This window comes from Megascapheus bottae, chromosome 2 (assembly GCF_031878675.1).
Source record: "Megascapheus bottae isolate mThoBot1 chromosome 2, mThoBot2.hap1, whole genome shotgun sequence".
Lineage (NCBI taxonomy): Eukaryota > Metazoa > Chordata > Mammalia > Rodentia > Geomyidae > Megascapheus > Megascapheus bottae.
This window is the reverse complement of record NC_143510.1, coordinates 91,693,874-91,714,206: the sequence shown is the minus strand read 5'-3', so window position 1 is coordinate 91,714,206 and position 20,333 is coordinate 91,693,874. Positions and strand designations below refer to the sequence as shown.

Here is a 20,333-nt window from a genome sequence, read left to right as displayed (position 1 = left end):
CATTCAGAAGAAATGTTAGAATAAAGCACTGCGGAGTGCTATGCTACCGCTGGAACTACTTTGTGTTGCCTGCAAACCTCCTGTCCAAACTTCATCTCCAAGTTTGGCCTGTTGGGAACTGATTCGGGTGTGAGGTCTATGCCCTCATGGATGAGATAAGCAACCTTTTTCTTTCTTTCTTTCTTTTTTTTTTTTTTTTTTTTTGCCAGTCGTGGGCTTGAGCTCAGGACCTGAGCACTGTCCTTGGACTTTCTCAAGGCTAGAGCTCTACCACTTGAGCCTCAGCACCACTTCTGGCTTTTTTCTATGTATGTGGTACCGAGGAATTGAACCCGGGTCTTCATGCATGCTAGGCAAGCACTTTAACCACTAGGCCAAACTCCCGGCCCCGCAACCTTTTTCTTTCTTTTTTCTTTTTTTTTTTTTTGCCAGTCCTGGGCTTGAACTCAAGGACTAAGCACTATCCTTGGACTTTCTCAAGGCTAGAGCTTTGCCACTTAAGCCTCAGCACGTGCGGCTTTTTTCTATGTATGTGGTACCAAGGAATCGAAGCCAGGTCTTTGTGCATACCAGGCAAGCACTCTACCACTGGGCCAAACTCCTGGCCAATAAGCAACCTTTTAAAAGGACTGGAAGGCCAGGAGTTTGGCCTACTGGTAAAAGTGCTTGCCTAGCATGCACAAAGACCTGGCTTCGATTCCTTGATACCACATACATAGAAAAAAGCTAGAAGTGGTGCTATGGCTCAAGTGGTAGGGCTCTAGCCTTGAGAAAGCCCAAGGAGAGTGTTCAGACCCTGAGTTCAAGCCCAGGACTGGCAAAAAAAAAAAAAAAATAATAATAATAACAGTGCTCGCTTCGGCAGCTCATATACTAAAACTGGAATGATACAGAGAAGATTAGCATGGCCTCTGCACAAGGATGACACACAAATTCATGAAGCATTCCATATTTTTATAATATGACGCTAAATGTAAGGACCTCCAGGATATAGAAACAAAAGCCATACAATGAGTGATTGTTGTCCTTAATGTACTAACCTATCTCCCATCTCTTTTGCTGTCCCTTGGTTATCTCATATTATTACAATATTTCACCTTGTTGTCTGATATATTTATATATGCTTAATTGGTTATTTGAAATAGGACAGGGAAAGGGGAAATCAAGATGAGCGGGGGGAGGGAAATGGGGACCATGACATGAGAAAGGGTATCAATATTTGTGAAGTAATGTACCTTCTATCTGGTGAAGATAATGTAACCCTTCTATTACTTACAATAAAAAATATATGAAAAAAAATAATAAAAGGACTGGAGGTAGCTAGGTGCTTATGGCTCATACCTGTACTTCTAGCTATCCAGGAGACTGAGTTCTGAGGATTATGGTTTGAGTCCCTGAGACTCTGATCTCTAGTTACACACAAAAAAGCCAGAAGCTGTCTTGTGGATCAAAGTGGCAGAGGGCTAGCCTAGAGCAAAATAAAGCTGATTTCAAGCCTCAAGGTGTGCAAGCATGAACAAATGAACACACAAACACACACACTCACACACAGACTGGAGAAAGTGCAACCCTCCTTTCTGCCATCAGGGAACAGTATCATGTCTTTCTGCCATGTGAGATACCTGGATAACACCATCCATCAAGAATAGGTCCAGATATAACCTGCTGGCACCTTTATTATATATTTATATTTTTTCTATCCCTAGCAGAACTGTTTGGAAATAAACCTCTCTCAGGCTAAGACAGAAATACACTTTTATTTATTAAAGGAGATGCCTTTATAGCTTGGGTATATGAAATTACAGACTAAGTGGTCTGGTCTATGTAATAGGGGTTCCCAAACTCAGTATTTCTGACATTTGGGGACAGACAATCCTTTCTTGTGGGCTATGGTTCTGTTTAATTTGAAATGTGTCAGTAGCATGCTGCAACTGTGACCACCACACATTGCCAAAATGTCCCCTAGGGGGAAAAGTTTTTTTCTCACTGAGCACCATTAGTTTCTATTAGTACTTTTACTAGTTCTTCATGACAATCACACCAGTATTTCTTATTTTTGGTACTGGAACTACAACTCAGATCCTCATTTTTGCTAGGCAAGCCACTTGAGCCACACTGCCAGCCCTTTTTGGATTCAAATATAGAATAGGGTTCTTGCTCTTTTTGCCCAGACTAGTCTTGGGCCCTAGTTCGCCTACCAATACTACTACCCTTGTAGATGAAATTGTAGAATAGGTAGGATGATATATATCTTCATATTAAAAAGTTTTTTTGGGGGGTGCTCATCCCTTGGCTTGGGTACTATCCTGAAGCCCCTTTTGCTTAAAGCTAGTGCTCTACTCCTTTGAGCCACAGCTTTACTTCTGGCTCTTTTGGAATAGTTCAGTGAAAATAAAGAGTTTCCTACCTGGGTGCTGGTGGCTCACGCTCATAATCCTAGTTATTCTGGAAGCTGAGATCTGAGGATCACTATTTATTCAAAGCCAACCCCAGCTGGAAATAATCATGAAACTATTATAATCAATTAATCACAGAAAAAGCTGGAGGTGGCACTTTGGCTCAAGAGCCACCCTAGCACTGAGCAAAAGGAACTTAGGGACAGCACGTTGGCCATTTTCAAGCCCCAGGATCAGAAAAAAAAAAAAGGCCTCACAGACCGTACTGTCTGGGCTCAGCAGTACTTGGATATCATCCTCCTGAGTAGCTAGGAATACAGAGGTGAGCTATCAGTGCCTGGATGATTACTATAACTTTTTAAAAACCCTACCTACTCAGGAAGCTGAGATCTAAGTATTCTAGTTTGAAACTATACCAGGCAGACAAATTCAGGAAATACTTATCCTTATCTTCATTTAACCATGAAAACTCCAGAAGTAGAAATGTGCCTCAACTCAAGCCCCATCACACACACACACACACACACACACACACACACACACACACACACACACACACGAAAGAAATGTGCCTCAAGTAGTAAATTCTAGCCTTGACCCAAAGAGTATGAGGCCCTGAATTCAAGTCCCAGTTCCTGTATAAAAACAAAAACAAGGGGCCTGGTGGTAAGAGTGCCTGCCTGGCATGCATGAAGACCTGGGTTTGATTCCTTGGTACTACATATACTGAAAAAAGCAAGAAATGGAGTTGTGGCTCAAGTAGTAGAGCTCTAGCCTTGAGAAAAAAGCCCAAGGGCAGTGTTCAGGCCATGAGATCAAGCCCCAGGACTGGCAAAAAAACAAAAACAAAAACAAATTAAGCAGATAGATTTCTTTTGGTTAGAACTCAGTCTGTTGACCACAGATAGAAGCTCTATCTGAAGGCATCCTGAGTTTCTTTTTTTGTTTGTTTTGTAGCAGTATATACCCAGAATCAGCTTGCAGCCTTCCTTCCTTGTTTTTTTTTTGGTTGGTCCTGGGGCTTGAACTCCGGTCCTGGGTGTTGTTCTTGAGCTTTCAGCTCAAGGCTACCACCCTATCCCTGGGCCTGGGCATTGTCCCTGAGCTCTTCAGCTCAAGACTACTGCCCTACTTCTTCAGCTACAGTGCCACTTCCGATTTTCTAGTGGTTAATTGGAGATAAGAGTCTTATGGTCCTTAGTGCCCAGGCTGGCTTTGAACTGTGAACTCAGCATTCTGAGTTGCTAGGATTAGAGGGATGAGCCACAAGTGCCCAGCTTATACCTCTTTTTCTGTTGTTGTTTTTTGTTTTTTGCCAGACCTTGACTTGAACTCAGGGCCTGCGCACTGTCCTTGGACTTTCTCAAGGCTAGAGCTCTACCACTTGAGCCTCAGCACCACTTCCGGCTTTTTTCTATGTGTGCGGTACTGAAGAATTGAACCTGGGCCTTCATGCATGCTAGGCAAGCACTCTACCGCTAGGCCAAACTCCTACTTCCACCCCTGCTTTTTTCTTTTGTGCCAGTCTTGGGCTTGAACACAAGACTGGGTGCTGCCCTTTATCTTTGTCAAGGCTACTGTTCTATCACTTGAGCCGTAAGACCACTTCTGGTCTTTTCTGTGTATGTGGCACTCAGCAATGGAGCCCATGGCTTCTTGCATGGAGGCAGGCACTCTACTCTGATACTCTGAGCCCCTTAAATGCATCCTTTTTTTTTTTTTTTTTTTTGGTCAGTCATGGGGCTTGAATGCAGGGCCTGGGCACTATGCCTAAGCACTTGAACCACAGTGCCATTTCCATCTTTCTCTGATTATGTAGTACTGAGGATTGAACCCAGGACTTCATGCATGCTAGGAAAGCACTCTACCACTAAGTCACATTCCCAGCCTTATATGCATTTTTTTGGGGGGGGGGCAGTTGGTCATGGAATTTGAACTCTGGGCCTGGGCATTGCTCCTGAGATCTTTAGCTCAAGGTTACCACCCTACCCCTTGAGCCATGGCTCCACTTCTGGTTTTCTGGTAGTTAATTGGAGATAAGGGTCTCACGGACTTTTTAGTGCCTGGGCTGGCTTTGAACCGTGAAGGTGCTTACTGAACCTTAGGAGTGTTATTTGTTTGTTTGCCAGTCCTGGACTTGAATTCAGGGCCTGAGTAATGTCCTTGGGCTTTCTCAAGGCTTAAAGCTCTATCACTTGAGCCACAGGTTCTACCAGTTTCAGGTTTTGTTATGCATGTGGTACCAAGGAATAGAACCTGGGTCTTTATGCATGGTAGCAAGCACTTTACCATTAGGCCAGACCCGCAGTACATGACTTTTTTAATTTGGAAAACCTTTTTCACCTACAGCCATACCTGTGAAGTCAACTTCCCAGCAATCTGCATTCTCCTAATTTCTGCAGAAGATTTGATCAGCCGGAGGCGCTGTATCAGCTGCTGGACACCCCGAATCTTATTCTTACTCTTGGCTTTGGCCTCAGTTAGATGCTGCATGTAGTCAGCATGGAGTTGTGCATGAGAAGGCTTCATCCAGTCATACCAAACAGTGTTGCTTTCAGCTAGAATAAGAAGTCAAAATATAATTTATTCCTTCCTTCCTTCCTTCCTTTCTTCTTGCTAGTCCTGGGGCTTAAATTCAGGGTCTTGGCACTGTCTGTGAGCTTCCTTTTTTTTTTTTTTGGTCGGTAGTGGGGCTTGAACTCTGGGTCTGGGCACTGTCCCTGACCTCTTCAGCTCAAGGCTACTGCCATACTTCTTGGCCTGGGCATTGCCCTGAGCTTTTCAGCTCAAGGCTATTGCCTACCACTTGAGCCACAGTGCCACTTCTGTTTTTCTAGTGGGTAATTGGACTTAGTGCTGGGGCTGGCTTTGAACCGTGATCCTCAGATCTTAGCCACCTGAGTAGCTAGAATAGTAGGCGTGAGCTACTGTGCTCAGGTACATCAGCTTCTTTTTACTCAAGACTAGTACCCTATCACTTGAGCCAAAGTGCCATTTCCAGCTCCTTCTGTTTATCTGGTACTAAGGAATAAACCCAGGGTTCATGCATGCTAGGCAAGCACTTAACCACTAAGCCACATTCCCAGCCCTTCCCCCCTGAGATTTTAAGGCTGGAATCATGGCTCCAGTAACAGAGTACTTGCACAGTGAGTGTGAGAACCTGAGTTCAAATTCCAGTACCACCACACACACACAAAAGAAACAGGGGGCCAGGATCATGGCCTAGTGATAGATTGCTTGCCTAGCATGCACAAAGCACTGGATTCAATTCCTTGGTACCACAAGAAAGGAAGGAAGGAAGGAAGAAAGGAAGGAAGGAAGGAAGGAAGGAAGGAAGGAAGGAAGGAAGGGAGGGAGGAAGGAAGGAAGGAAGGAAGGGAGGAAGGGACTCCTCAGTACCACATAATTAGAAAATGCCGGAAGTGGCTCTAGGGGCAGAGCGCTAGCCTTGAGCAAAAATTGATCAAGGACAGTGCCCAGGCCCTGAGTTAAAGCCCCAGGAATGACAAAAACAAACAAAAAAGAACAAAACAAGGGCCAGGAGTTTGGCCTAATGGTTAAAGTGCTTGCCTAGCATGCATGAAGACCCAGGTTCGATTCCTTGGTACCACATACATAGAAAAAAGCCGGAAGTGGTGCTGAGCTCAAGTGGTAGAGCTCTAGCCTTGAGAAAGTCCAAGGACAGTGCTCAGGCCCTGAGCTCAAGCCCAGGACTGGCAAAAAAAAAAAAAAAAAAAAAAAAGAACAAAACAAAAAACCCCCAACAACCCATGAGGTCCAAAAAAAAAAAAGACTGAAACAACTGGTGGGTCTGACCAGAAATTCTGATAGTCAAAGTTGCAAGACAGTAATCCCAAAACACTGGAGTTATCAAAATTCACCAGAGTAAATACTGAGAAACTATCTTGAGGGACAACATCTTAACTGTGCCTATGAATCACTTGAAAAACTTTATTTTTGTATTTTCTAACATGTATTATGTGTTTCTAGTGCTAAATATATATCAACACATAATTCTGAGGCAGATGATACAATGCCTTCATTTGAAATGTTGGAAAACTACCATTTGGGGGGGGCAGTTATAAAAGAGTCTTGACTTTTCTGCTGGGACTGGTTTCGAATGTGGATCCTCAGATTGCCTCTGAGTAGCTACCAGCATCTGGCCTAAGTAAGATTCTTTTTGATCACTCTTCTTTCAGTTTTTCCCCAGTTTCTCTAACATTTCAATCGAGAATGGTTAATATGGTTTGTGAATGTAAAACTTAGTGACAATTTAGCAACTGGATAGGTAAAATGTTTAAAGTAGCTCAGTTTTCTAGGAGAAGAGTTAGATCCTGGTCACTGCTTAATATGGACATATAAGATCCATCAGTTTATGCTAAATCTCACTGCACACAGGAAACAAAAGTTCCCAGGTTTATTTCTCCACAAATAGAGAACTGTTGCTATGATTATTTTAGGAAGTTAAAAAAACTACCCAGGCAATTAAGGTCTAAATCCCAACTTGGCCTAAGATTTGATTGACTTGTTTCCCTTGTGTTACCTTTCAGTTTTGGCAGTAGGTGTTGAAATTCCTCTCGTGTATAGGCTTCATCAACTCCAGTTAGGGCTATTGTTCCATCTGTGCCAGATCTCGGGCCATCCCAAAGTTCTCGACTGGGGTCTCTCTGAGGCACAAAAAGCATGGCCTTATGGGATGGTAACTGCTTGCCAGGGAGGCTCTGAAGGACCAGAATGCTGTCAGGCTCTTGGAATCCGCACAAGTACAGAAAGTTGTTGTCTTGGTGGAAAGTGTAGGGTATATCATTGCTCATGTAGTATGTAGGGTTGGAAAACACAATCACTGTCTGGTCTGTTCCACTCTGTCCTTGTGTTTCCTTGTGGATTAGAGACATTAGTTTGTGTCTTCGAAGTGCGTATTCCACCTGAGATAGTCCTGGTGTTACTTCCCCTAGGAGGAAAAAAAAAGTGATGCTTTACATAACTAGAATACCCAAGTGTTTAAGGCAGCTTATAGTACATGGAAACATCCAAGGTCATTTCATCAGCATATGCTAAATCTCCTCGCTGCACATAGAGAATTAAGAAGCTAACTCAGTTTTTTGTTTTTGTTTTTTTAAATTACACAATAAACATTTGGAAGAAATAATTTAAAAATGTGGTCATTGGGGCCAGGAGTTTGGCCTAGTGGTAGAGTGCTTGCCTAGCATGCACAAAGACCTGGGTTCGATGCCTTGGTACACATACACAGAAAAAAGCTGGAAGTGGTGCTGAGGCTCAAGTGGTAGAGTGCTAGCCTTAAGAAAGTCCAAGGACAGTGATCAGGCCCTGAGTTCAAGCCCAATACTGGCAAAAAAAAAAAAAAATGTGGTCACCTTGAAACAGGGCTCATAGTCTCTTTCTGATCCTTGGTTAATTCTTCTACTTATCCAACCAAACATTTATTGAACATTATTGTGTAGAAGAAGGAATTGTTAGGTATTCAGTCAATATTGTCCAGAAGTTACAACAAATAAGACGGGTAAGAGGTCAGGAGTATGGCCAAGTGTGTAGAGTGCATGTGTAGCACACACAAAACCCTGGGTTCAACTCCACATACACTGAAGAAGCCGGAAGTAGCACTGTGGCTCAAGTGGTAGAGTGTTAACCTTGAGCAAAAAGTATCCAAGGACAGTGCCTAGGCCCTGAGCTCAAGCCCGATTGGAGAAAAAAAAAAAAAAGCTTAAATAATGTATTAGGGAGGCTGGCTAGGAGTGTAGCCTAGTGGCAGAGTGCTTGCTTAGCATGCACGAAGACCTGGGTTCGATTTCTCAGTACTACATACACAGAAAAAGCCAAAAGTGGCACTGTGGCTCAAGTGGCAGAGCTCTAGCCTTGAGCAAAACGTGTTCAAGCACAGGCCTAGAGTTCACGCCCTAGGACAGTCAAAAGAAAAAAAAGTACTAGCTATATATGTTCTTTTCTGGTCCTGGACTTGAACTCTGGGCATAGGTGTTCACCCTGAACATTTTAGTTCAAGGCTACTGCCCTACCCTTTGAGTCACAGGGCCACTTCCGGTTTTATGATTATTAATTGAAGAGTCTGCAGAGTCAATCACTGGTGGCTCATGCCTATAATCCCAGCTACTCAGGAGGCTGAGATCTGAGGATCATGGTTCAAAGCCAGCCTGGGCACAAAAGGACCTGAGACTCATTTCCAATTAGCTTCTAGAAAACAGATAACAGGAAGTGGGGCTTGGCTCAAGGGCAGGGCAGTAGCCTTGAGCTGAAGAGCTCAGGGACAATTTCCAAGCCTAAGGGTAGCCTTGAGCTAAAGAGTTCTGGGACAGAGCCCAGGTGAGTTCAAGCCCCATGACCAACAACAACAACAACAACAAAAATTATTTTCTAGGTTGGGAGTGTGGCCTAACATACACAAAGCCCTGGGTTCGATTCCCTGGCATCACACACACAGAAAATGCTGTGTGGTGCTGTGGCTCAAGTGATTGAATGTTCCCAGGACAGGGGAAAAAAATTCTATCTAAGCTCACAGGCCCTGAGTTCAAGCCCCAGGATTGACAAAAAAAAAAATTCTATCCCACAATTTTTTTTTTTTTTTTGGGTGGAAGTCTAACACTCTTGATACTTGAGCCACAGTTCTACTTCTGAGTCATTAATTGAGATAGGAGTCCTTTGAACTTTCTAGCCCCGGCTGGCTTCAAACCTTGATCCTCAAATCATACTCTCCTGAATAGCAAGGACTACAGGCAATGTCTTGGGTGCCTGGCTAAGTTTAAACTATTTAGACGCTTAATACTTTGGGTACTTTTTTTTCTTGCAATGTCCATATACTAATACTAATTATAATCTACTGTATAACTAATTGATGTTAGCACATTCCCCCCTCCCCCCGCCCCCTGGTTTTTAAGGACTAAAAAGTAGGAGTTGAAGATGTGGCTCACTAAAGTGCTAGCCAATGAGCAAAATTATCAGTTATTGAGGTTTTGGTTTTTTTTTTTTCCCAGTCCTGGGGTTTGAACTCATGGCCTGGGCACTGTCCCTGAGCTTTTTTTTTTTTTTGCTCAATGCTAGCACTCTACCACATGCGCCATTCCGGCTTTTTTTGTGAATGTGGCATGGATGGATTGAACCCAGAGCTTTGTGTACGCTAGGCAAGCACTTTACCATGGCTCCTGTTTTTTTATTTTTTATTTTTAACAAATCCTGGGGCTTAAACTCAGGGTCTGGGCACTGACCTTGAGCTTCTTTTGCTCAAGGATAGCACTCTATCACTTGAGCCACAGAGCCATTTTTAGCTTTTCTATTTATATGGTGCTGAGGAATCAAACCCAGGGCAAGCACTCTACCACTAAACCACATTCCCAGCCCTCAGGTACTAAGTTAGAGTTTTATTCAAGTCCTGGTCTCAGACCAGAAAAAAAGAAAAAGCTGAAAAGTACACATTTGTAATTGTATAAAAATCTAGAATGATGTATATAAATAAAATAAAATCCTATCCAATCATAATTCCCTTCACCTTTCCCAATGCATAAAATTCCACATCTAGAATAATAAAATCACAATAGGCACTCCTTTTTTACTCATACCCCAAATTACACACACACACATGCTTTTTAACAGTTATAGCTAACGGGCACATAATATATAGACAAAAGTCAAAATATAGAAGCCATTATGTTAATATTATCACTGAGTTCAAGGCCTGGAAAAATGCAGCTCACCACATAAAAGTATTTTCACAACAAGAAATCCTTATTTCTCAAAGCTGGTAAAAATATCAAAATTTTCTTTAAATAAATAGAGGCTATAGGTAAGTTGATAAGAGTAGAGAAATTCTTAATTAATACCAATTGGACTGCTATTAAGCTTACCTTACAGCTTTGATAAACTGATTTCTTGTGTGTTTCAGTGGTGAGCTGCACTTCTGAGTTTCAGCCGCATCCCAGCAGGAATTCCAGTCTGATGAAGAATCAGCAAAAGGAAGACCTCACTGAGAGACATACTGGCATCACTCACTGCCTGGAGACAGTGAGAGAGTAACGTATTTCTAAAGGCAATTTACATGAATATACAGGTTTACAAAGTTAATACAGATTTAACTTCCCATGGTAGAAGTTAGGATACAATTTTGCTTGAAAACCTGTTTGTTTTCTTCTACCAAATACTTGATTTTATGCTGCCTGCCTCTTTGGGAAGATATTCATTCACTACTTTATCCTTAAATTCCTTCATAAAAAATATCTTTAAACCTGATGAGAGTAATAGTGACAACATCTCTTTTAGCAGCAACTCTGGGATCATATAGGGAAAAAATTAGTGAAATAAAACTTCTTTGATTTCTTACATCACCTTTATCAATTGGGACTGACATCTTTCACTGTGGTGACAGATCTGGATACCACACTTAATCTAAATTTTGAAATGAATATTTAATACTGGAGAAGTTATAACATATTCCTAGAAACTTTCACTTAGAACCAGAACTTTTCTTATATCACATCTTGAAATATATACTTTTGGTGCTAGAAGTTTGGCCTAGCGCAAAAATGCTTGCCAAGCATGCACAAAGCACAGGGTTCGATTCCTCGGTACCACATATACAGAAAAAGCCAGAAGTGGTGCTGTGGCTCAAGTGGTAGAGTTCTAGCCTTGAGAAAGCCCAAGGACAGGCCCTGAGTTCAAGCCCCAGGACTGGCAAAAAAAATTAAAAGAAAAAAAAAAAAGGAAAGCAAAGAAATACATACTTTCATTATTTTGAGTTGTAAGATTTATTATAGTAGACAAAAACCCAATAGCCACATGTAGCTATTTAAGTTTAAATTTAAGTTAATTAAAATATATGAATTTGAGCTCCTCAGTCACACAATCAATATTTTCAGTGCACAATAGCCATGTGTTGTTAGTTGCTACTTTTATACAGATGTAAGATATTTCTATTACTTCCAAAAATGTTAACAGACAGTATTTTTCTAGACAAGGTACTTGGATGGATGGACAGTTGTTAATAGTAAAAATGCCTTACCGGGTCTGAGAAGGTGTGGGTGTGTAACTGGACTGGGCTGGCCTAAGTATCGGTTAGGAATTTTCCTCTCTGGCATGAGCTGGAGGGAATATCTGCGCTGTATACATAACCTGCATCCTGAAGAAGGAATAAAGAAGATGAAATGAAACAATAGGTCTAGAAAGCCTTCATGTTCATCCACTTCATATGATTTGGTTACTTAGAAAAGCTGGGTGCTGGTGTTTCATGCCTATAATCCTAGCTACAGAGGAGGTTGAGATCTGAAGATCATAGTTCAAAGCAGCCAGGGCAGGAAAATCCATGAGACTCTTATCTCCAACTAACTACCAGAAAACCAGAAATAGAGCTGTGGCTCAAAGTGGTAGGGCACTAGCCTTGAGCACAAAAGCTCAGGGATAGTGCCCTGGACTGGGACTCAAGCCTGATGATCAACCCCAACCTCTCCCCACCCCCATAAAGAAACCTCAAAGCCAAACCCACTGCAAATTAGCATTTCCTGTCTTCTCTACTAGCATTTAGATGGATTGTCTATGTCAAGAGCCTATGTTGGGGAACTCGGAAAACAGAAATGAGATCATCTTTACTCTGAGACATTAGTCTGCTAGAATGTCATGGAATTGTTCTCTTTCTGCTAAAGGTATAAAGTTACAAGAAGAGAAGGAAGCAAACAAATAAAAGCAAATCAAGAAGGAGATCATGCCGGGTGTTGGTGGCTCAAACTTGTAATCCTAGCTACTCAGAAGGCTGAATTATGGTTACTCAGGTAAAGAGCACATTTCTTTTTGGACAATGTCACCCTTCCCTTGCTCTCTCCCAGTTTTTCCTTCCCTGTCTACAACTTGTATAATTCATTTTGCAGTGTTTAGTAAGTACCACAGCTATATTCATTCACCCTTTGTCCCTCCATTTCTGTTGCCTCCCTTACCCTTCTAAAGACAGATGAATAAGACAAAACAAAACAAAAAAGACAGTAAGAAAAAAAAACCTTATCTCCATTTCCTACAGTTCCCTCTCCCTGCGCACCACCCCCCAGTACTCTGCCACTTTGAGCCACAGCCCCACTTTGGTTTTTTGAGTGGTTAATTGGAGGTAAAGAATTTCATGAGAAGGCTAGATTGGTGGTTCATGCCTGTAATCCTAACTACTCAGGAGACTGAGATCAGAGGATTGTAGTTCAAAGCCAACCCGGGCACTTAAGAACAGGCACTAAAGAACTGAGATTCTTATCTCCAAATTTAACCAGTAGAAAACAGGAAGTGGGGTTGAGGCTCAAGAGGTAGGGCAGTAGCCTTGAGCTGAAGAGATCAGAGACAATGCCCAGGCCCAGGGGTAGGGTGGTAGCTTGCTTGAGTTGAAGAGCTCAGGGACAGTGCCCAGGACCAGAGTTCAAATCGCACAACTGACAAAAAGAAAAAAAAAAAAAGGAAAAGTAATGAGTGACTAGGGCAGGACAGGAGACATGCAAGGCAGTATACATACTGTGTACTCATGCTTCTTTCCCATTTCATGGAAACTTCAGTTAGCCCCCAGAAAAAGTGGTAGTGGCACACTGACTTAAAGTGACAGAATGCTAGCCTTGAGTGATAAAGCTCAGTGACAGTGCCCAGGCCCTAAGTTCAAGCCCCACAATCAACAATGATGACAAAAATTAAAAAAAAAAATAACATGTTTTATTACCTGGTCTCTTATATAAAGAATATTTTGTTTAATACTCTTATCACCAGTGGCTAAAATGATGCCTGGCTTTAAGTAGGCATTCAATAATATATGGGGGAAGGGGAAGAGGAGAGAGAAGGGAAGGAAGGGAGAAACAGTGGGAATGGGGGAGGGAGAAAGAACAAAAATATGCAACTTCCAAAATCTTTACTAGTATTTTTATGGGAGTAAACTTTATTATTTATTTGTCCATAGTGGGGCTTGAACTCTGGGCCTGAGCGCTGTCCTGAGCTCTTCAGTTCAAGGCTACCGCCCTACCCCTCATTTCCGGTTTTCTGGTGGTTAATTGGAGATAAGAATCTCACAGACTTTTTAGTGCCAGGGCTGGCTTTGAACCTTGATCCTCAGATCTCAGCCCTCTGGGTAGTTAGGATTACAGGCGTGAGCCACCGAGTTCAACCATATTGTGTTAGTTCTGGAGCTTGTATTAGTTCAGGACTTTTTGTTCTTTTTCTAATGTAATGGTACTGGGGCTTGAATTTAGGGCACTATCACTTCGGCTGGCCCTCTACCACTTGAGCTACATTTTCACTCCCAAGGAGTCAACTCTAGATGGGCACTGGAACTAAGAGTTTAACTCACCACTTTCACTCAGAAAGATTGCATTATTAGGCTACGCTCTCCCGGAAGTCTTCCCTGACACCCTAGTTTTCCCTGACTACCCCTAGACCTCTAGGAGTACCTTTTATAAGCACTGCTTGGCATTCAGTGTTCCTTCCACTAAAAGTCCTTATTAGTTTTGAATTACTTGTTTGTAACTCCTACTGAGCTATACGTCTCCTGCCTGGAGTAAATGTCACCTGCTTGAATAGTTTTTACAGTTTCCTAAGTCTTCATTTTTCTAAAGCAAAACATGGAAGAACTGGTTATCAGTAAAGACTCATTAATCTGGAGGTCAAATTTATGCAATGTTGTGATCATTAGCAACAGATCCCACTGGTTTATGAGGCATTGTGTGAGGCTTCCAAGGAAATACAGGGGAAAAGTACAGAAGGTTCTGGATAGTATGACTGGACCACTCCATTTGGAAGGCCCAGTCCCTGTCACTAACCCAGAATGACACAATAATGCAGCCCTCTCTGACATAAGCTTTACCTCTGCCTGACACATAATCAAAGTCCTAACAGTGGCCCATGGTAGCATTACCATCAATGTAAAAATGTGCCTATCTACATGCAGTCACTGCCTCTACCACCAAACCACCCCAGCAGAGCCTGAGCTGCAAGGAAACTACAGTGCTCGCTATCTAGTGCACTCGTTTCCAATCATCTGTTAAAATATGGTGGATTACTATGAACTTCTAGGAGTGCAGAGATACGCCTCATCCGAGGACATTAAAAAAGCTTACCATAAAGTAGCACTTAAATGGCACCCTGATAAAAATCCAGAAAATAAAGAAGAAGCAGAGAAAAAATTCAAAGAAGTAGCTGAGGCATATGAGGTACTGTCAAATGATGAAAAACGGGTCATTTATGATAAGTATGGCAAAAAAGGATTAGACGGCGGAGGCAGAAGTCATTTTGATAATGAATGTGAGGATAGCTTCACATTCCATAAGACAGATGATGTCTTTAAAGAATTTTTTGGTGAAAGGGACCCATTTTCATTTCACTTCTTTGAAGACTCACTTCAGGACCTTTTAAATAGTCCAAGACACACCTGTGGAAGAAGCAGAGGTACAGGATCCTTTTTCCCTACTTCCAGTGAACAACCAGTTTATCAGAGATTTTCTTCCTATGATACAGGATACACATCCTATGGTTCACTGGGGCATGAAGGCTTTACTGCGTCCTCTTCCCGGACATTTGATGACAGTGAGATGGGCAGATACATACCTGTTACAACTTCAGGCAAAATTGTAAATGGCAGAAGTATTAGTACAAATAAGATTATTGACTATGGTCAGGAAACAGAAGTTGAAGATGATGGTGAGTTGAAATCCTTCCTTATGAACAGTGTGGCAGACGAAGAAGGCTTTGTACAACGCAACTGGAGAAGGCAGCCATTCAACCATTATCCATCAAATTCCTACAGTCCCAAACACGTATCTCCATTTACTTTTGTGGACAATCACCAACAAGGTATACCTTGGGTCACTAGCAACTGGGATCCTTCTATTCTTTCAGCAGGATTCAAAGAAGGTAGTAAGAGGAAAAAAAAGAAGCACAAAGAGGGACAGAAGAAGAAGTCAACCAGAAGGAACCGCTAAACTGGCTTCAGATACATTTGACCATGTAACATTTGAACGTGATTCTGTGTGTGTGTTGGTTGATCAAGGCTTTCTAGATAACACTTGCTTAACAGTATATAAAGGAACTTAGGATGGGCCTCATATGGCTGGGTGGCTCATGTCTATCCTAGCACTCAGGAGGCTGAGATCTGAGGATCATAGTTCAAAGTCAACATAGGCAGGAGACTCTTGAATCACCAGTTAACCACAAAAAAAAGCCACAGGTAGAGTTGTGACTCAATTAGTAGAATGCTAGCCTTCAGTACAAAAGCTCATGGGCAGTGCCTAGACCTAGAGTTAAAGGTCTAGTATTGGAATAGATTTCATTATTTACAGGTATTTTAACACTTAAATTAGGGCTGTGGATACTTGTCAGTAGTTGTTTGAAATAGGTATATCAGAAAAAGAGCCTGGGATAAGATTGGTAACTTTGGAAAAAAATTTTTTTGCTACCTACATCCTCATTTCTATTTGTGTGTGTGTGTGTGTGTGTGTGTGTGTGTGTGTGTGTTTGAGCTGATTGCATATATAAATTTTCTTTGGTAGAATTTATGATCTATTTCATTCACTTTATCCACTAGTAGCCATTATGTACACATTTGAAGTAAGTGTTAAGGAAGATATGTTGTCAATACAATTATTCATGAAGTGGCTTTTTTTTTTTTTCTTTTTTTTGCCACCAGTCCTAGGGCTTGAAATTAAGGCCTGACCACTGTCCTTGGGCTTTCTCAAGAACTCTACCACATGAGGCACAGCACTACCTTTAGATTTTTTTTTCTTCTGTGTTTGTAGTACCAAGCAATCAAACCTCGGTCTTCATGCATGCTAGGCAAGCACTTTACTACTAGGCCAAATTCCTGGCCCATGAAGTAGCTTTTCTTTTTTTTTATTTTTGCCAGTCTTGGGGCTTGGACTCAGGACCTGAGCACTATCCTTGGGCTTTTCTCAAGACTAGCACTCTACCACTTGGGCCACAGCACCATCTTTTTTTCTATGTATGTGATACCAAGCAATCAAACCTGGGTCTTTGTGTGTGCCAGGCAATCACTTTACCACTAGGCCAAACTCCTGGCCCATGAAGTGGCTTTTTCTTTTTTTGCCAGTCCTGGGACTTGGACTCAGGGTCCGAGCTCTGTCCTTGGGTTTTCTTCAAGGCTAGCACTCTACCACCTGAGCCACACCACCACTTCTGGCTTTTCTATGTATATGGTACTAAGGAATTGAACCAGAGTGCATGCTAGGCAAGCACTCTACCAGCCAAAGTGACTTTTTTAAAAAATGGAGACAGAGTATGTATCACTTAGGCATAAAATAAAAATTAATGTATATATTTTCCTTTAACTCTAAAATGTTTTTTATTTATTTTTGTGTCTGTCCAGGTTCTTGGGGCACTGTCTCTGAGCTTTATGCTCAAGTCTAGTGTTCTACCACTTGAGGCACATTTCTGACTCATTTGTAGTTACAGTCTCATCAGCTTTCCTGCTTAGCCTGACTTTGAATCATGTTCCTCAGATCTCAGTCACCTGAATAGCTAGGATAACAGGAGGAAGTCACCATGGCCTAGCTAATTTTTAAATTTTTAACTTGAATAGACTTTGCACAAACAAGTTCAAAGCAGAACAAAATATGGAATATTATTCAGCCTTAGAAAATATTGTCATATGCTACAACATAGGTGAGTCTTCAGAATATTGTACTAAGCAAAATATACAAGTTGCTCAGACTATATGATTTATGTAAATAGGGTATCTAAAGTAGTTAAATTTATAGACAAAGTACAATAGTGGTTACATGAATTAGAAAGGGGAATAGTGGGTATATAGTATATTAAGAGTTTTGGCTGCCTCACAAACAATGAATACACCAACACTCTTCTGAACCTATACAACTGAAAATAACATTACAGGGCTGGGAGTGTATCCTTGTGGTAGAGTGCTTGCCTAGCATGTACAAAACCCTGGGTTTGATTCCATGGCACCACATACATAGAAAAAGCCAGAAGTGGTGCTGTGGCTCAAGTGGTAGAGCTCTAGCCTTGAGCAAAAAGTGTCCAAGGACAGTGCCCAGGCCCTGAGTTCAAGCCCCAGGGATGGCAAAGAAAAAAGAAAAAGAAAAAAAAATAAGGTCATATACAGCTGGGAACATGGCTTGGTGATAGTGTGCTTTGCACGCACGAAACCCTGCGTTTGATTCCTCAGTACTACATAAACAGAAAAAGTTGGAAGTGGTACTGTGGCTCAAGTGGTAGAGTACAAAAAGAAACTGAAGGCCAGTGCCCAGGAAGTGAGTTTAGGCCCCAATACTGGCGGTAGGAGGGAGAATATATGGGGTACCCGTGGCTCATGCTTGTAATCCTAGCTATTCAGGAGACTGGGATCTGAAGATCAAAGTATGAAGCCAGCCAGGGCAAGAAAAGTCCAAGAGACTGATCTCTAATAAACTATGGAAAAGCCAGAAGTGGACCTGTGGCTCAGGTGATAGAGCACTAGCCTGGAACCAAAGTTCTCAGTGACAGTGCCTCAGCATAGAGTTCAAGCACCAGTACTGGCGCCAGGACATGCATGCATGAACACGCACATGTGTGGATTGTAATGTTTATGTAATGTACATTTTACTGCATTATTTGGGGGTGGGTCTAGGTCCATCCATTTCTCTGCAAGTTACATACTATGATGAGTAAAATTTCCATTGTGTATATGTATCAAATATGTTGAACCACTCATTTATTGTAGGAATAACATTCTAAATGGTGACAAACTAAAACCATTTTCCTCTACAATCAGAGACAAGGCAAGGATATCTACTCTCTCCAGTCCTCTTCAATATTATTCTGGAACTATTACTCACAGTTCAAGCCCCAGGACTGCACACACACACATACACACACACACACACACAGCAAACAAGGAAGCAAGCAGCCTTAACTCAATAAAAAAAGGTTCCGGGGCCGGGAGTTTGGCCTAGTGGTAGAGTGCTTGCCTAGCATGCACGAAGACCCGGGTTTGATTCCGTGGTACCACATACTTAGAAAAAGCTGGAAGTGGTGCTGAGGCTCAAGTGGTAGAGCTCTAGCCTTGAGAAAAAGCCAAGACAGTGCTCAGGCCCTGAGCTTAAGCCCAGGACTGGCAAAAAAAAAAAAAAAAAAAAAAAAGGTTCCAAAAAAGGACTCTATAAAACCAGTGTAAGTAGGACAAGGTGGTTTGTGCCTGTAATCCTAGCTACTCAGGAGGATGACATCTGAGGATCTTGGTTCAAAGCCAGGCAAGGCACCAAAGTCCATGAGACAATTATCTTCAATTAACCACTAGAAAGCAAAGTGGAACTGTGGCTCAAAGGGTAGGTCGGTAGCCCTGACCTGAAGAGCTCAGGGATGTGGCCCAGGACCAGAGTTCAAGCCTCATATCTTACAAACATAACAAAACAGTGTAAAGTCAGTAGTGGTAAAATAGGGAAAAAGTACTAGACACAATCACAACTAAATTTCCTGAATGGTCCTTGTGATACTATGTTTCATTTCCACCTTAGTGAAAGGAGGTTGATTCAAGAACTCTCATTCATTGGGCAAAAAGCCCAAATAAACAAATGCTAGTAAGGTTAAGATTTTTTTTTTGTCAGTTGTGGAGGTTAAACTCTGGACCTGGATATTGTCCCTGAGTTTTCGGCTCAAGGCTACCGCATACCCTTTGAGCCACAGTTCCACTTCTGGTTTTCTAGTTGTTAGTTCGGTCCCACAGGGATGTCAGATCTCAGCCTCTTGAGTCACCGAGCCCAGCTAAACTTGCTTTTTTCCCCTTATCGAAACAAAACACAATCTTTATCTATCTCAAAGATTTTTTTTTTCCCAGTCCCGGGGTTTGAATTCAGGGCCTGGGTACTGTCACTGTCTCTGAGCTTCTTTATGCTCAAAAGATAAATTGTTGGTCATACAAGACAGCGTTGTCCTGGGCGCCTTCACTAGGAGGGACATACAAGACTTTTAGACACAAAGCTCAGCGAATCCTATATTAGCTCTTTTGAGAGGGGCAGCACAAAAAATGTGTTGTTACTAAGCGTGCTTCGTGTAGATCCAGGAGTCAGCTGTGCAACCAACTCTTAAAAACATCCAAGTAGGATTTTATGTTGTTCCAACAGACACGAGTCACCTAGGTAAGTGTAGTAACTGACAACTTCCGTGAGTCCCAGTAACTTGGCTGAGGTCGCTCTGCGAGATGGCACCGACTTTTCCCTCTGCAGTGACGTCTGCTTTCCATTAAAAAAATAATAAATCAACGGCGGGAAATACAGGGCCCACCCTTTTCCAGAAGCAACAGGTAAAAGGGAAATCCGCGGAGCCCCCAGCACAAGAGAGAGCAGAGATCCCGTGGGAAACGCCTCAGGCTTCTCCAAGACCCAGCCCTGGAGGGGACGCCGCGCGAGGAGAGGCTAACCTGAAAGGCCGCGGGCTCTAGCTGAGGCGAGAACCTGCTTGGAAGCCGAGAGAAACCCAGGCATGGCTGCTGCTAGCTCACGCGTTGGGAAGAGAGAAACCGCACGGGAAAGAGCCGCTGGCACAGCCGCGTCGCCAGGAAACCAGGCCAACCGTCCCTCCCCTCGCTCCCTGCGCCGCTCGGGGGCTTTCCAAACACCGCGGCGCCTGGTGATGACGCCACGCCCGGGCTGGCACTCCGAGGGTCCTAGTTTTCGTTATGGAGCCTCGCGCCCACTTTATGCCCCTATTCATAGAGGATCTAATTCCTAGGAGATGGCTCCTACATGTTTGAAAGCTCCCACGTCGGGGTCTTGACTCATCCTGGGAACTGGTTCAGATGAGAGACTACATAGAATTCTCGCGTGACCAGGCAGGCACTACCATGAACAGCTATACTTCTAGAAGGTTCGAGTCCGTGCGCAGGCGCAGTGGGAGAGGGAGTGGGCGAAAACGAGCGAAGGACCCCGGGTCACGAGGCCGTTGGGGGCGGAGCCAGCGGCC

General features: G+C 42.7%; 2 protein-coding genes and 1 non-coding gene across 7 annotated transcripts in view; 2 read left to right on the top strand and 1 right to left on the bottom strand.

Moving 5' to 3' along the window:
• Xpnpep3 (X-prolyl aminopeptidase 3) overlaps window positions 1–20,212 on the bottom strand; it is a 35,724-nt gene extending 15,512 nt beyond the window's left edge. The window contains exons 1-4 of one of the 5 annotated variants that reach the window (XM_090328785.1): window positions 19,792–20,212; window positions 11,419–11,535; window positions 6,940–7,347; window positions 4,752–4,954 (exon numbers count right to left, since the gene is read on the bottom strand). In XM_090328785.1, the coding sequence (XP_090184911.1) occupies window positions 4,752–4,954; window positions 6,940–7,347; window positions 11,419–11,535; window positions 19,792–19,855 (792 nt within the window). In that variant the 5' untranslated portion in view covers window positions 19,856–20,212. Of the gene's footprint in view, window positions 1–4,751; window positions 4,955–6,939; window positions 7,348–10,267; window positions 10,416–11,418; window positions 11,536–13,816; window positions 14,067–19,791 lie in introns of those variants that run through there. The other 4 variants (XM_090328786.1, XM_090328789.1, XM_090328788.1 and 1 more) reach the window with 4 other exon arrangements.
• On the top strand, window positions 850–956 carry LOC150067599 (U6 spliceosomal RNA). The gene has a single exon (XR_016534683.1). It is a non-coding gene; the product is annotated as a U6 spliceosomal RNA (small nuclear RNA).
• On the top strand, window positions 14,255–15,390 carry Dnajb7 (DnaJ heat shock protein family (Hsp40) member B7). Its single transcript, XM_090328791.1, has one exon. It carries the CDS (start codon window positions 14,414–14,416, stop codon window positions 15,341–15,343), a length of 930 nt encoding a protein of 309 aa, XP_090184917.1. The 5' UTR covers window positions 14,255–14,413; the 3' UTR covers window positions 15,344–15,390.
• Window positions 20,213–20,333: the final 121 nt, after the last annotated feature.